General features: G+C 42.3%; 1 protein-coding gene across 1 annotated transcript; it reads left to right on the top strand.

Annotated features, from left to right (window-relative positions):
• The first annotated feature begins 896 nt into the window (after nt 1–896).
• Nucleotides 897–11,762, top strand: SFRP4 (secreted frizzled related protein 4). The gene is made up of 6 exons (XM_076330871.1): nt 897–1,338; nt 1,474–1,554; nt 1,645–1,710; nt 4,347–4,545; nt 7,644–7,707; nt 10,248–11,762. Exons 1-6 carry the CDS (start codon nt 897–899, stop codon nt 10,434–10,436), a joined length of 1,041 nt encoding a protein of 346 aa, XP_076186986.1. The 3' UTR covers nt 10,437–11,762.
• Nucleotides 11,763–17,033: the final 5,271 nt, after the last annotated feature.

Raw genomic sequence — 17,033 nt, 5'->3', positions numbered from 1 at the left:
TCTTGGAGAAAGCCTGAAATCCCTTCTACCACCCATTTGCAGATGCGACTGTGGGGGGACAGAGGTGGGGGGAGCGCAGCGGAGGACTGAGTGCCCTCAGAGCAGCCCCGCACCGGCCCCGCGCTGCCCCGGTCCCGCCGCCCGCTCCCGCCTCGGGACGGTCCCGAGCAAACCGGGCTAAAAGCAACTTCCCCGCCCGTCTGCCCGTCCGCCTCACGCGTTTCCCCGTCCGTGCCGAGCTCACGGAGGTAACTCTGCAAACCCCTGGAGGCGACGGGAACAGCCGCCGGAGCTCCCCCAAGCCCGCAAAAAGTTTCTGCTCCGCGTCCCTCGGCAGAATGCAGCGTAAAGTTCAGCCCCGCAGGAGGGGGGCTCCGGCCGCGGCTCCCGCGTTCCTCCCGCCTCCTCCTCCCCTCTCCCCGCGTCGGAGCGCGCAGCCCCGCGGCAGATGCGTGTGGTTTGGGTTTGATCCCCCTCCCCCCCCCCCCCCCCCGGTTCCACCTGAAGGAATTTATGACACAGATGAAAACTGAAACGGAGCTGAAGCCGCGGACGAGAGACGCAGTGATGTCGCCGGGGGATTAAACGGGGTGGAGGTGATGTCACCGTGCCTGCACAGCAAAACACACACACGCGCGCACACACACGCACACCCCCGGAGGAGCGGTGCTGCCAAGGGAGCGCGATCGGCCCCACGTCACTCGTGCCACCGGTATAAATGCGGTCCCGCGACGTCCATGGCTGTCGGCGCGGCGGCTCCCGCGACTTGACTGCAGCCGGGCGCCGGGAGGCAGCGCCGCTCCGCGCCCTTCGGCCGCCGCGACCCGCGGGGCGGCGGCGGGCGGCGGCGGAGAAGGAGGAGGAGGAGGAGGAGGAGGAGGAGGAGGAGGAGGAGGATGCTGCGCGCCTTGGTGGCGGTGTCCCTGTGGCTGCGGGTGAGCCCGCGGGCGCAGGGCGCGCCGTGCGAGGCGGTGCGCATCCCCATGTGCCGCCCCATGCCCTGGAACATCACCCGCATGCCCAACCACCTCCACCACAGCACCCAGGAAAACGCCGTCCTCGCCATCGAGCAGTACGAGGAGCTGGTGGGCACTGGCTGCAGCCCGGTCCTCCCCTTCTTCCTCTGCGCCATGTACGCGCCCATCTGCACCCTGGAGTTCCTCTACGACCCCATCAAGCCCTGCCGCTCCGTCTGCCAGCGCGCCCGCGACGGCTGCGAGCCCATCATGCGCCGCTACAACCACAGCTGGCCCGAGAGCCTCGCCTGCGACGACCTCCCCGTCTACGACCGCGGCGTCTGCATCTCCCCCGAGGCCATCGTCACCGACCTGCCGGAGGGTGAGCGCCCCGGGAAGGGCGGCGGTAGGGCGGACCCCCCTCTATCCCCGGGCGGGGGGCTACGGGACCCCCAAGCCCCTGCCCTCGGAGGCTCTCCCCGACAGCTTTCCTTCCCCGCCGTGCCTCTGTTTGCAGATGTGAAGTGGACAGACTTCACGCAGGGCGTGCTGGTGCCGGAGAGACCCCCGGAGCCCAACTGCAAGAGCCGCGGCCAGGGTGAGCCTCGGGCGCCTGCCCACCTCCCCCTCCCCGGAGCCAGGCCCCCTCTGACACCCCTCAACCGTTTCCCCTTCTCTTCCTTTGAAGAGCGATGCAGGTGCAAAAAGACAAAGCCTACGCTGTCGACCTACCTGGCCAAGAACTACAGCTACAGTAAGTGCATTGGGGAAAATGCTTCACTTTGCCCGTCCCATCCCCCTCTGTGCCCCCCGCGAGCTAGGCAGCTCCGTGGGGGTGCTGCTCCCACACCAGGCCTCATCCAGCAAGTGCAGCGTGAGGACACCGCTCCACCACAGCCTTTCCAAGTGGGTTTTTGCCCGAGGACACCTAGCCGTCCTCCTCCAAAACCCACCACTCGCGCACACCTCGTGCAGGCAGTAGTAGTCATTGCGCAGATGATGGTGTGCTTCTGATAAAAGCAGTGAAGTGTCAGTAACATGCACTGGTATCAACAGGTCACTCTGCAGAAGGGGTGCTTGCTACTGTAAAGGTCACTCTAGTAAGTGCAATTACATCTAATGTGAGCATGACCACGTGCTGCTTGGCCAGCCCGTTTTCATCCAGCAGGTGGAATAAACAGAGGTATATCACCTAAATAAAACTTGTAAATGTGAACGAAGCTGAAGCGGGGTAAAAAGTTATTGTTTAGAAATTCATACTTTCTTTTACTTACTAGCCAGAGTTTCATCTGGTGCAGAATTGTCAGAGATTAATTGAATTCAGTGATAATTTGCACCATCTAGCCGAGGAGTTGGCCGATAGTTTTATCCTATGTTGCATGACATACTGTCAATATAAGTAAGTATTCACTCCCCTTCCCCTGTGGCTCCCCGCCTCGGTTTTCTGATGCTGGAAGTGAGGAAGAACTCTAATTAAGATTAGATAAATACCAGATTAAGCATCTGTAATGTCAGTAGAAAACCCCTATTAACCATGAATTTAACATGTAGTATCATGGTCTTTTGCACTTTATGGGCTTTTTCTCAGATGGCAGTTGTTTCTTCCAAGGATTTATTCAGTTCTTATGCAATAGGGTTATTATATCCATTCAATTTCTATTTGTCTGATATCAAATGAAAGTAAGTTTGTAGTTATTTGCTTCTTTGTTAGTATAGGGAAAAAAAAATCCAAACCCCAGTTTGGTGGGAATAGTCAAGCTGAACATCTAACTTAGGTAATTGTACACTTTTTTGTTATGGCATTTTGGTGCATTTATATCATATATTCTTTTTATATAATTCCTTAATCTATCTCAGTACCACATAGTGATATGTTCAGGTGGGACAATGAACTTCCAGACTTGTCTGAAATATATGAAAAAGCAGTGATATAAAAATGACTATTCTGAAATGAAATACAGGTGTTAGTCATATAAATTCTGACTCCAGTGACTTCAGTGGGAGTGTTGCTTGAATAAAACCTGTAGGTTGGGTCCAAAATTTAATTCAATTGCATTTGTAGAATCAAGATTTTGTTTTTGAGGTAGATTTTTATTCAGCCTCCTCTGAAATAAATAGACATACTCATATGGAAAATGAATTGAGAGACAAGACAAAGCAGAACAAGTTGCAAATAAAATCAAATTTTTTCTGAAATCCTTTAAAATAATATATACAGCCAAATTGTATTTCTAGCTGGTCAGAACTTGTTTTCAATCAGACTTGAAAATGGATTGTGAGTCTCCAAAACTGAAATCCCTCTTGTGTTTTGTGGCTGTTACACATGTCCTGATACAGTTAACACATAACACCCAGACTGCATTAAAATTGCTGGTCTCCTGTTTTCTACACGTGAAGTTTATTCCAAACATTAGGAGGTCCATTTGAAGGCTTTTGCCCTGGTGGCTGCCAGGGGCAGTGTCGATGCAGGCTGATCACCCTGTGGTACATACACTTCTCATGCTTCCTTCACTGAAGAATTTTGCGACAATAGGACCCTTCCTATTTTGACATTTCCTAGAGACAAAGTCCTTTGTGCAAAAATCGTGCTTCGTTTCTCTGATTTGATACTGCTCACAAAGTGGTAGGTACTGCCAGGGTTCGCAGGTACAAAGTCAGCCAGGGATCATCCTCAGAGCAATCTACACAGTTTCACCTTCTTGCATCCATGCAGACATGCAGTTTTCCTCAATAAAAGGTACAAATATGAATGGTTGTGTATTCAGAGTCAGAAGAACCCATTTCAGAGTCTGTTTTAGATGAGGACCTTACTATTGATGGATAATCCGAAGGCAAAAGATGAAAAAAATTATAGGCCAAGTAAATCACGACAATCCTAAGCCTCTCAGTTTTTGACTGCTTGTTTCAAACCTTCCCTTCTTTCTTCTGTTTAAGAAAATGCTTTAGTTCCTGGATGCAACCTACAGGGTAATGATTTTATTATTGAAAAGACTGAATTCATGCTAACTGTCTGTGAGGTAAATTATTCATTACTTAATTGGAAATAGCCAGATGTGGCTATAGAACGGGTCTGATTTATGCGAGGGTTGTTCAAGTCTGAGTCAAAGGAGCTGTTTGTGCGTGTGATTCCAGGTGAGATCGCTTGGCCTGATCTGGCAAAGATTTAAGCACACGTTTAATTTCACAGTTGTCAACAGTCCTACTGAAAACCAAACTGGGATCAGGCCTCTGTTATTCTAAGCCACTGTACGTGCCCACACATGAAAAAGTAGTTCTAGTTTCACAGCCGAAACAACAGCTTTCAATTTAATATGTTTTATTTAATTTTGAGATGTGTTTAAATTTCTAAGACCATTTGTTGTTCTTACGCCTCTATTTTTCTAATTGCAGTCATTCACGCTAAAGTAAAAAGTGTAGAAAGAGGGAACTGCAACGAGATAACGACTGTGGTTGAAGTCAAAGACATACTCAAGTCTTCGACACCAATTCCTCTGTCTCAAGTGCCTCTTCTTACAAACTCCTCCTGCCAGTGTCCACCTCTTCAACCGAAGCAGGATGTTCTCATCATGTGCTATGAATGGCGCTCAAGGTGAGCACTGGCGATGTGGTGGAGAAAAGTGTTATAGCTAGCTGTGACAGACGGGAAGGAGGACCAGCAAAGCTCCCTTCCTCATCGTGAGCATGTTTTGCCGATAGTTTTTCTTAGAGATAACTCACACATACATCTACATGTTTCAATTACCTTTGCAATTAACTTTTTCCACTTAATCAGCCTCAGCTCTGAGCCACAACGCGGTGTTCACAAAACCTGACTCACACATGGAGCGTAAATCCTGGTGGCATTAGGTGCTGACAGCATATTGCTTAATGCATCGTGCAGCAGTGCAGGCATCTCCAGCTGTTTGGGAGTGTTTTTCCAGGACCGCTTTCCATAGGCATGAGCTGCTTCATATGCTACAAGCCTGATGGTGGCTGTAGATGATGGTCCACGTCGGCAGGACCATGAGGAAGGCATAGTTCTGCCTCACCGACCCCAGGGGAGGGGACAGGAGATGATGCACATCTCCTGTCTGCAGAGCTGCTGGAGACAGAGCCAAGCCCTCTCCACTGGCCTATCCATACTTCGGCGCGGTGCCATCAGCGAGATGTTTCTGATCCCACAGCTGTACCGGGACCAGCCAAAGCTGCAGCCATTGGAGCTCCGGCTCCCGGATGGCAGATGAAAAGTAAATACTCTCAGAGCAGCTTGCCAGTCCTGCTGTATGATTAAAAGACAAAACAAAACTAACTTTGCCAGACCTTTCATCTGGCAGTCAGCCTAGCCCCAGGCATGGAAGGAAATCCAGCACGCTGGTCTGGAGGGGAAGGAGTGATGAATCACAGCTCCCTTTTCTCTCTGGGTTCTTGAGGCAGAAGGGGACATCCCATCCCCATTAGCATCCCACGTGTACCGGTAGCAACAGACGCCAACAGGACGGGTTGTGGCGTGGTAGGTACATGTGGCTCTGTGTTGTGGGTCAGAGGTAAGGCTGCTTGTAAAACGTGCAGGCTGGTTTTGCATACAGTGATATGATTGTTAATTGAACATGTGCACTTGTAAAGAACATAGAACATCTATGTGCAGAACTTGATGGGCCATATCCATATTTTCAATGAGTTTTATGTTGATATTTTAAAAGCATTTTATAGGTGTTTCTAAAGGTTGCCATCTGATACCTTATTACCTTAACTTTTTTTTGTGAGCTAACAGGCACAGTATTTTATTATTAGACAGCACCTCGCCCCTCCAGGTCTGGAAGTATTTCACAAAGATTAATTTAGAGTCCTCTACTTGTGTTAGCCATTTTAGGGATACATGCTCTGAGTCATGCAGAAGGACCACGACCAAGGTTGCTATCAAGCAGCTCTGAGCTGCAGAGCTTTGTTGGAGAGGAGATTTCAGAAGTGAAAGACCATAATCTGCTTCTCCATTACTATGGAAAAACACACCATTCACTAAATATTTTGTGATGGTTTTTAAAGGTCACTGAGGTTTTTAATTTCATATAGTGTACTAAAATGGATTTGAAAAAGAAATATAAACTATTATATGTGTTTTCTGTTGAACTCAGTGGCATGCAAACAGAAGGTTTTGAGTTACAGCAGCTTTTTAAAATGCCAGAAGCAAAATGGGTGGAAGCTGTATCTCCACTGAAGTCAATGGCAACCCATTGCCCATCAATAGGGTTAGGGTCCCACTCCATAATTTGACCTGAAGAGAAGCTGCATCAGATTCATATCGTGTTGTGGTTTCATTCATCACGATGTGGCCTTAGCTTCAATCCTGTATGTTAATTCTCTAATCTCTCTTCGGAAAGAAAAGGAGATGTGTATCATGTTGGTCTTGATTCTCCAGGGCTTGCATTCACTGTAGTCCTTTTTTGTTTGGGCAAAGTGGATGCACAGTGGCTAATGGCTACGAGTGGCAGCATTTTGTACTCTTTTTGAACTGGTATGAGCAGCAACACTGTTCATGGAAACTGGAGGTCAGGCCCTGCTATGTTGTGTAAACCTCACCTTCCAGCAAAGTGCTGTATGAAATTGTATGCATTTATAATGATGTTTTGATGTCTCCAGCCAACACTGATGTCTAAATAGAACCTTCCAGAATTAGGAAAATGATATTAGGTTAAGGCCCAGTATCTCAAAAAAAAAAAAAAAAAAAAAAAAAAGAGGAATGAAAAGAAAAGAAGAAAAAAAAAGTTTAAATAGTTAAATAGTTAGCCGTAGAGGAGATTCCAGCATCCCTGTGCTATAATATAGTTGTTTCTAGGTTGGGACTTAGAACGTGTGACATCAGACTGCTTTAGCATAAACTATTTTAGAAGCTGTTCAGGGCATACACATTGAATAGTTACATTTTTGTTTTGTTCATTTTGTAACACGTAGACTCAGTATTTTCATACAGGAGCTAGCCAGATTTCATTGGTGGGCAAGTATGACTGTCCATATATCTTCCAAATTCACTTTAAAGCACTCACTAAGTAGTTACATGTAGGAAATACATAATACCATCCTCATGTATTTATAGGTGGAAATGGAGACAAATGTAAGTGATCAGATAATGTGTTACCATTCGTCAGGTGAGCTGTATTAACTGGTGCATGTGAAACAGCTTTTTTTTTAATTCAGAAGTGAAATACATTAGTTTAAACTACTCTTCTGCACACAAACGCACACACAAACATATAGTGGGTGTAAGTAAAAATATATGTACATATACATTTAAACAGTTTCATGGGGTGTTACCCAACCCATCACTTGTTGTTAACAGTGATCAAGACAGGACAATTTTCCCCTGCAGAATAGCTGCAGGTGAGGACAAACGGCTCTAAATGTTTTCTCAATACTGGCCATGCGCTGCAGTTTTGGCTCTAAAATCTGATTTCTTTTGAAAACTATTTTCTGTTTTTACAGAGTTTAGAGTAGAATTTCAGAAGGATCCGTACAAGCATTTAGAAATCCACTAGAAAGCACTTAGGGATGGAGAAAAATATTTTTCCTGCCTATCGTCCCATACACAGAAACTGTCAGTACCCGTACCTGCTGGTTCATTTCAGCCTCAGTCTGTGTTAAATCATCTGGAATGACATCTCAGGAATCAAGATCAGAAATATCTATAACTCGTATTTATTTCTTAATTTTCAGGTTGATGCTTCTTGATGGATGTCTAGTTGAAAAATGGAAGGATCAACTAAACAAAAGATTTAAGGTAAATACCACCAAAGAAAAGAATGCTGATGTTCTTGATATAACGTAGTTCTACTACTTCTTTGTTCTACTTCAGCATTCAATAACTTGCTTGACTTTCAGATATCCATAACACCTCTGGGTATTATTATTTTCACTTCAACATTTTCATACCTCATAATTACATATAAGTGGAAGTGAAAATTTGAAAATTTTAGTCTTGCGTTTTAGGGTCTCTAAAATTTTATTTCTGTTTTATCTGCAAACTGTCCCTAAATAGGATGGTTGGATGATCTTTGTGTGAACTCTGGCTTATTATAATAATGACTCTAGGAATTTCTTTCATATCACTGCTAAGGCAAGTAACTGTCAGACAGGTGTTACACAGATGAGTATATAGTCCACATTAGGTAAGAAAGGAAGTTAAAATCCACCGCGCTGGATAAATGGGCTTTGCTGCATTAAAGATTGCAGGCTGGAGACACAGACTTTCTCACCAGCTACTTCCCACTAAAGACCCACTGAAAGTATTGGGCATCCCCTCACTGGTTTCAGGGAACACTGGAAGGAGAAGTCTATAGTATAGAGACCTGGGAGGCAGGAGCAGCAGATGCCCCTGCTTTTTGGGGCTTCAGGATAGCACTTGCTGTCACTCCCTGCTTGTAAACTCCTCTTTATAATGGAAAGAAAGGGTGGATCAAGACAATGTCTGACTCTTCCTCACACTTTTAGAGATGGAAGAAAGTTATTTCTGGAATTCAGAAAAGGTTTCAGAGCATTAAGGGCATACATGTATATTTATTTTAATTATGAGCTGATTGGCAATTGATAGAGAGGAGGAAAAAAGATGCATGTATCCATCAGTAGAAGCTTCTAGGTTACAGACCACCTTCTTGCAGCAAATTGTATTTGATGCTTTATCATTCTCTTTTCTCCTCACTTTCTCATGTAAAACCTATGTGTGAAAAAGAAAACATGCTTTAAATCTTTTAAAAGTAAATACATTGCAATTGCAGATGATACCATGTGGGATTTAGGAGAATACTGACGTATGACTCGGACTCTTAAAATCCCTTAGCTGTCAACTTAATGGCCTGTTACTGGCACACAGTGTGTTTTAGTGGCCTCCTCACACTGTTTTGTCATTTCTAATTGTGTCTTGAAACCTGTTTGGACATTCATTTCCAGACTGTCAAATAGATGCATGACTGCCAAACAAAATAATTCTCAAAGCACGTGTCATTCCTTCTGATATTAATAGTTTCATAAAGTAAATGCTTATTTAGACATGTTTGAGTGGGACATACCTAATGCCTGCTGATAGTTTTTGTTTATAAAGATGCATATAATGACCCTGACTACACAAAGATAGCCAGTATGGAGCTAGGCATCACAGTGGCTTCATCTTAATGCCCATCATTCATCTCTGAAGACTTGCATCCAACTTTTATCTTGAGTTACCACTTAAAATGAATGTTTTGAGCTGTCTGTGGACCACAGAAGACAGCTGTTAACATAACCACAACATGGCTGGTCTCTTCTCTAGCCAGGACAAGAGTCTGGGTTGCATCAGGGTCAGTGCAGGGATACTAAATAGGAAAGCTGGAGAGCACTTGTCTTGCTCTGATCACTGGGCAAAGCCTCTGCCTTTGGGAGTTTCAGAACAGAAAGTTCATTAATAGAGGGGAGAGGTGAGACCCTTTCCAGGTTCTACTATCTACCTTGCTTTTCTTAAAATAAGTATTTCTGTTCCTAGAGGTGAAAGACTGCAGTCTCTGTTGCAGCGTTGTGGATCTCTTCATATTTTGGACCACCTAACCGCTTAACCTCACTGTAAAAACCTGTTTTCTAACCACTGCACTTTTGGTTTGGAAATCTGACAGCTATTCTCTTTGGTGGGCTCTTTGATCTAACTGCTTTTCAAAATTTCTCAGGGATGCTGTTGAATAAAGCTGCAGGTGCATTATTCACAACCATCCCATTGCAATTCTGAACACTGTGATTTCAGTGGTCATCTCTGTTGTCTGTCCGCAACATAAGCTCTTTCATGCCCGGTCCTCTCCACCCTAGGGGAAAGCAGAACCAGAAAGTAAATACCACCTTCCCTTGTAGCTGTGTGTGTATATATATAGTGAAAGGATAGTCTGCTTTCTGCAGACTTTTCTGAGGAAAAGTCAAAGTCGCACGTTCAGTAATACAGCGAAGAAGGGGTTTGCAAAGGAGTCCCAGTGTGCTGATCCTGTCTTTCTGATGGCATGGTGCCAGCTCCCCTGGATTTCTGGAAAGGCATGAGATGTGCACTCAGGTGCAGCATGCACATGAGATGTGCAGTTGTCATTTTCATCAACTGGTATCGTGCAAATTCCCCCACCCAAGAACATGTGGCAGATTCCCCCTGCAGACAGCTGTAACATACTGATATCAATGGCTCTGCGGGACAGAGCACAAAACTGTTAAAAGCAGCACTAGTATCAGTGGTTCGGGATAGCTTTGATTAAGACATAATTATTTGTGATTATGTCCTTCCCTAACTCAGCCTCTTTGTCTTCTGCATTTCCACAGAGGTGGGAACAGAGACTGCAAGAACAAAAGCTGCGAACGGCCCGCAGTAAGAACCAGAATGCAGGACGCAGTGGTCGGAGTGGAGCCCCAAAACCATCAACCAAGAACACCAACCCGCTGGTCAGTGGCCCCAAAAAGGCCATTAAAATAAGGAGCGGCCAGAAAGAAATCAACCCTAAAAAAGTATGAGCGTGAAATTTGCAAAAGGAAAGACTTTTCCTGCACAATGAGGGTCACAATCTGGCTTGGTCGGCATGTTTTATTAATCCAGAACTCATTGACTTAAAAACTCATGGCAGTTTCTCCATAGACATTTTTGCTGCACTTTACTTTTAAAAGGTTTGCTTTTCATTTCAAGCCACTGCAAGCCATAGAGCCTAGGTTTGCACTAATATGTGGTAGGCATATTCAAGCTGACTGAACTTTATTTTAGGGCTCTGATTTGCAATTCTAGATAGATCTAGCCTTGGCTGCTAGAGGTTTTAACTCCTTATGCCGGTTGCCTGCCCTGCTTCCCTGCCAGAGGTTGGAGAGCTGCGTGGGGCATCTCTTCTCTCCTCAGAAAGTGCACCAGTTTAGTAGTTGGCAAGTTAGTCTGTGAGTTGGTCTGTGAGTTAGTCTGGTGAGCTGAGAACGATGGCAGCTGAGGAGCAGCAGAGGGACGGTAACCTCTGGTGGACATCTGGGGCAGCAACCACTGCAGCTGCTGGAGCTGAATCTATCTGCTGTTTGGAATCACAGCCCTTGTTCAGAGCATTCAGAAGCATAGTTTACCAATAAGCATCTGGGTATGCATTATGTGATTATTTTTATGTGTGTGCCAGAAATATGCTTACAGTGTTAGTATTTGATCTTGTGGGTTTGTGTAGCAAAAATGCATTGAAAGCAGACATTTAATTTTTTTATTGTACTTCAGGCTGGCTTCTGTTGTTATAATTTCAAATATATTTAAGCATCTAATTGAAAAAACAGTATTTTTTAAAAGGACAGATCTGTAGAATTCTTGAAAGTAACACTTATGTTTGCTGTAACATAGCTTTGTTATGAAAACTGGAATAGAAGCATTATTCTAAACATAACTGATAGCTACTGTACAGTATTAAAGAGAAGATAGGGCTTCATGTGGCTCAGTGTTCATTTGGATAATTTTTTATCATTTGACACCGTATTTCTAAATCTTTCTCTGATACCAAATAAATAAACAAACAAACAAATAAATACATAAATAAATAAATAAATAAATGTGGCTTGTCCCTGTTCCTGAACTTCTCGAAACAACTGGCTATCTGCAGTTTTGCTGATCAGAAGGTAACATTTACTCTGCAGAGAGTCACAGGCAAAGCAGATGCTTTTATTTATGTACTAAGTTTTACTGACAACATGTGCCGTGTGAGGTATTAAAATAGCAAAGGTGATATAAATCTAATTGGCGTAACTCCAAGATGGCATTTATGCTATTCCTGCCCAAGCTTTACCTGGATAAGGCAGTATGGCTAGCACAGCCTGATCTCTGTTAACACATAAGAAAATCACCTGCATTAACATTGTAAGAGCTCATGACACGTCTTAAAGACCTTCAAGAATTCCTGCAGCAGAACTAATGACTAGAGTTGGTAATTCTGGTATCTATAAAACAAAATGAGCATTTATAAAATAGAGAGAGTCTACATCAGAAAAAAAAAGAGTTCTGTGTAGGTTCACATAAAGAGTTACAACTGGTCGTATCAGCATATTGATCTATGTTATGACAAGAACTCCAATGAAATTTGCAGGCAGGAAATTTAAGGCAGAATATGCTGGAGTGATTTTGGTAGCAGCAATAATATACTTGGTAATATGCTAACACAAGCTGAAGACATAGATACCAAGTTAGAATGCTTAAAACAAAGGGACAGTGGTGTTACAGAAAAATTGAATAATAGCATATAGGGTAGTTCAGGGGGGAAAAAAACAACCCTACATGATCACTGATTGAGTTTTGAGCAGTTGGTTAAAATATGCAAAGGTCAGCATCTGAATGTAGCCCTTCCTGTTAATTCTGGGCAGATGCAGAACTTTATCTCCATGGGACATCTGCAGAATTAGGTCCAAAATTCAATCCAGGTGCCAGGAATGCTGAGCATATATTGCATCTATTGACTTTAGTGGGAATTATGTGTGTTTGACATGTCTGAAAAAACAGATCACAAACTTAGGTGCCTAAATACAGACTATAGGTGAAATCTTAATCCTGTACAATGAAATGGAAAAACCAAAATCGAAATCAAAGGAGGCAGAATTCACTGCAGGTGACTAAAGTAGGTGACTTTGAAAATGCTGGCTTAAGTAAGCATGATCTAAAAGATCAGTATGATTGGAAAGCTTCTAAAATAGTTTTATCTAGTGTGTAGTAGCTTTGAATACCTATTGATCCCAATTTAAAGTACTCCAATAAATATGTATAAGGTTAGCTATTAAAAATGAACGACAGTCCTATCAATGTGATGTTGAAATAACAAATACCAAAGTTGTGATATTTCACTTTAACAAGTTTTATTGTGAACATCGTCAAGTGTGGTGTTTGTTGAATGAAACCTTTGGAACAGCTAGGTAGACTTCATAGTAAGATTACATATTCTTTTACAACTGTTTAAATCAAACTTTTTTCATTTTTTGATATCGGAGAAAAAAATGTAAAAATTATTTTCTACAGAGAATTGTCACCATTCCTTCTGTAAGTTATTGTTGTTGGACTGTGGATTGCAGTATGTTGGAATGAACTTTGATGCACCAAGCCCGGTGTTTCCAAACTCCTTGACATTTTTATGTATGCTTTATGCTGGCTAACTTTCATTCTGATACGGTAAAAATACAGAAGAAGGAAAAGCAATACAACAAAAAGCAGGCGATATCATAATACAAAGAACAGATGTGCAGACAAGGGGAATGAATGAGTAAGGTTTCCTTTACTGTTCCCTTTTGTTTTCCCAAATCCATTTTTTTTCCACTTTTTAAGCAGCCATGGGTCAACTCAATTCAACACCAATATAATTCACTCCACTTTGAAAATCCCTTACAATTATTAACTCTCTGCGACATCAAATGCCGGCTGAATGCAGACCCAGAACATCCCCGCCCTCCAGCCCGCTGCCCTTCCCTTGCGAAGGTGCAAAACAGACGTCGGAGCAGCGAGGGCTGTTTGAGCAGGCAAATCTACCCCACTCAGCACTTCTGCTCCCCGGCATGTGGCAAAAAGTCAGACTCACCTCCCCTCGTGCACATCTGCGGCCAGGTGTAGTCATTGCCATGCTAGTGCACCCCAGCACCGGAGTCGTGAAACCTCGGTTTAGCAGAGTGGGCAAATAGTCCGCTGATGGACGAAAGTAATTACTGTACCTATTTACAGCTGAAAAAATTAACAGGCCAAAACTTGGAGTGTCAGATGTTTTTTCTCAGTGTTACAGCTGAGGGGCTTGGCATTTTTTTAATATAAAATAAAAATTGCCTGGAACACCAAACAGATGTTTCTGGTGCGTTTCTTACTACCTCCCACACAGATGTACCCGGTTTAGTAAGAATATTTTCACTGAATGTTCTAACCTCAATTCCAAAAGAATGAAACCTGAAAAAATATTTATTCTAATTGTGAATAATTGGAACCATTTTAGAAGCTCACTGTAAATGCAAATCAGAACTCTTTTATGAACCACATTTTAAAAAATGTCATAAACCCCCTCCAACAGGACCTGAATGACCCGGTCACTTCAATTCAATTCGGCATTGCAGCTTTGTTACTTTTGTCCAGTCATTGCATATAACTGAGAAGTGCTTCCTGTACAAATAAAAAGAAGATTTTCCAGTCCAAAATACTCAAACAGCTCTTAAATTATTTTATCCAGCATTGTAACCTAGATTCCAAATGAATGAAACCTGAAAAAATATTTACTCCAATTATGCACAACCGACACACACTTTTTGGTTGCGCTTAGTAGTTGAATGTAAACGCACATCTGAAAACATTTCCTCAACCAGATTTTTCTGGTAAACCACATCAGCTCAAATTAATTTTTGTAAATAAATATAAATCCATCAATATGGGTCAACAAAGATTCAAAATTATGTTTCCACTTATGGTAAAAAAGGATAACTTGCAAGGACCTACAATAAGTATTTAATTTCTATAGAGGTACATTACTTCTAATTAGACCTAGTCAAGGCTCTACATTTAATTTCAACTGCTGACACTATATTTCTTGTAACATCTCTGAAATTGAACACCAGCCTTATTGGAAGGTGAAACAGGATTTCAAACTTGCTTCTTAAAGATGCAGTAAATTCAGTGGGTTCCAGGTAATCTGTTCATATCAGACTGGCTCCTGTTGTTGCTGCCAAAAGGCTTGTGGATAAACCGGCATGGCAATAAGCATAAAGGAAAGCATCTGGAAGGGAGGACACACTCCTTTTCTCTAGATAAGAATACTAAGATCAAAACCCAAAAGTACCTTAAATATGTCAGACGATCTATGCTACAGATAGAAGATTAATGGATGCGTCAGAGTGATGAAGAGATGCCCGAAACAGACCGACACCCTAAGTATTTTGCTTCCTTCTGGTTACAGTATGATGAAAACTTTAGTTTGTAGATACTCGGAGCACATCAGCATTTCTCCTCGGAACAAGGTAATCAGAAAGGTAATCATTTGCTCCCAAAGAACTGTGGATAAAGTGAATAGATACTTGCAAGGTCTGACTTGCCAGTGTAGCTCATTCAGCAGCCAGAGCAAAGGAAAAACAGTGCAGCAGTACACAACCACAAGCTGATTGACTCCATCCTCTTGGTGGGAAAAAAAGCTTTTTCCCCACTTCTTATTTTATTATGCAGTAATTCAGTACAAATACTCACTACAATCAGACATACCAATTCTTCTTAAACAGCATTTTGAGATTTAGAACCAGCTTGTTTATCACTCTAAACTGAAACAGATCTTTAATATAGTCTTAGTGTCAGATTATGATTTCATCAAAGTTCCTAAACAAGGAAATATGTGGTCTGTTGTACAAATAAATATGACCTGTGGTTCCATTTCTCTCCTGCTGGGACAAAAATCAGAAGAATAATTGTGTTATCTTTTGTTAGTGTTGGAAGAATTTTCATGACATCTCTGCACCACCTAATTCTATGCTGAACCACGAGATATTTTCTGAATAAACGGTCGTGAAGGTCACATTCTTTTTTGATCTGGCATTTAGATATGAGATAAAAGGACAGAGTCAGACTTCCTGTAAGATTTGTAGGCAGAGGAGTTGTGTAAATGCAATTGCAAGAAGATTTTCATCTGTGAGACTCAATGGAGTTTATGTTGGAACACATTCCTCCTGACTCTATAAATGCAAATGCCTGCCGATCCCATCACAAGTGCTCAAACTCTTAAAAATTGCATCCATGTCTATGTCACAGTAGTATAAAATTTGAAGAAGAGTGGATGGCAGTCTAAATTGTGTGTACAATACTTAAGTGTTGGGTTAAACTTTTAAAGAGACAAAGTAATATCTTAAAATATTGACAGTATTTCCATTACCATGCTTTTGAATGCATGATATTTTGATAATTTTACAAAAGTCTGTATCCCAAAGATATAAAACCTTCGTGAATCTGAATCTCTTCATCAGCTGACTGAAACAGTTATTTTTATTTTTTTTTAATGTATCTCTTAAATTCCTCCTTTCCAAAGCTGCTAAAAGACATTAAGATCAAGAACATATTTAGGAGAAGAAAATAAGCATTAATAAATTAAATGTTCCCACATTTAATTTGGGTTTGGATCTTTACGCAGTACGAAGAAAAACTGTCATAGATCTATGCATAATATTTCAATGTAATCTACTGGATCATTTTAACCAAGTACAAAACAGGGATCATAATTGACACACATGAATATATGAACCCAAATAAATGGAATCCTTCAACATCTAATAGTTAAACCAAACTGAAAAAAATGCTATATTGATCAAGAATGATGTAATGGAGGATGAAGAATGATGGTTAAACAAGCAATAACTCAGTATATAAAATTATGTCACACTTAAACAGGCAGAGCTACTGTACCCCTACAGCTAGCTGAAATTTCTAAGACCAGTGCAAAAATTATCCACAGTATTCAAAACCTGTGCATGATACCTATCAAGCTATTTGATTGTGAACTTCCATCAGAAGTTTCATGAACTCTTCTAAAGATATAAACACATTTTGCTGTTTTCAGCATTTCTGCTCCTGTCAAAAAATAATCCCATCTAAACTTGCAACATTGTATTTGCCCCATTGGTAGAGAAGCCATTAACTCTAGCAAAGATCTCCAGAAATGAGCTGAATTGATGTATCTGAAATGCCCTACTCGGAACTTTTCTGAGACTGCTTCTTGGTTTAAAGTACAACGTGCCAGCACCCAAAAGACCCAGAGTGCTGAAATAATGCCAGGAAGAACAGTTTTAATGGGTTTTTGAAGTAAAAAACAAGCCAAAGAACATACAGCAATTCTGAAGTGTGCTTCTCGGAACTCACCTCACCGAGGCAACATATAAATTCTGCACTAATCACAACTTCCTCCAGGCTAGCTAGCCTCAAGTCGAGTTTATGGCAGTAAAGCAGCTGTAGGTGAAAATGGGCCACCAGGAGAATGCTCAGTCCAACTTCTGCTGGAGGAATGTCTATAATAACAAATGCCCCATCACAACAGAAATATTTGTCAGGAAGCTCTTTAAAAAAGCTAGTTGTATTAAATACAATAGGAACAATAAAGAAAGTGTGAG

This window comes from Aptenodytes patagonicus, chromosome 2 (genome assembly GCF_965638725.1).
Source record: "Aptenodytes patagonicus chromosome 2, bAptPat1.pri.cur, whole genome shotgun sequence".
NCBI classification, from domain to species: domain Eukaryota; kingdom Metazoa; phylum Chordata; class Aves; order Sphenisciformes; family Spheniscidae; genus Aptenodytes; species Aptenodytes patagonicus.
The sequence above is the reverse complement of the archived record's forward strand: the minus strand, read 5'-3'. Positions and strand labels throughout refer to the sequence as shown.

Bases quoted from the DNA above. Each gene is read 5' to 3' on its own strand.
- SFRP4 (XM_076330871.1), top strand. From the start codon at position 897: ATGCTGCGCGCCTTGGTGGCGGTGTCCCTGTGGCTGCGGGTGAGCCCG. The intron at 1,339-1,473 runs GTGAGCGCCCCG...CTCTGTTTGCAG, and splicing joins CGTCACCGACCTGCCGGAGG to ATGTGAAGTGGACAGACTTC. The intron at 1,555-1,644 runs GTGAGCCTCGGG...CTTCCTTTGAAG, and splicing joins CTGCAAGAGCCGCGGCCAGG to AGCGATGCAGGTGCAAAAAG.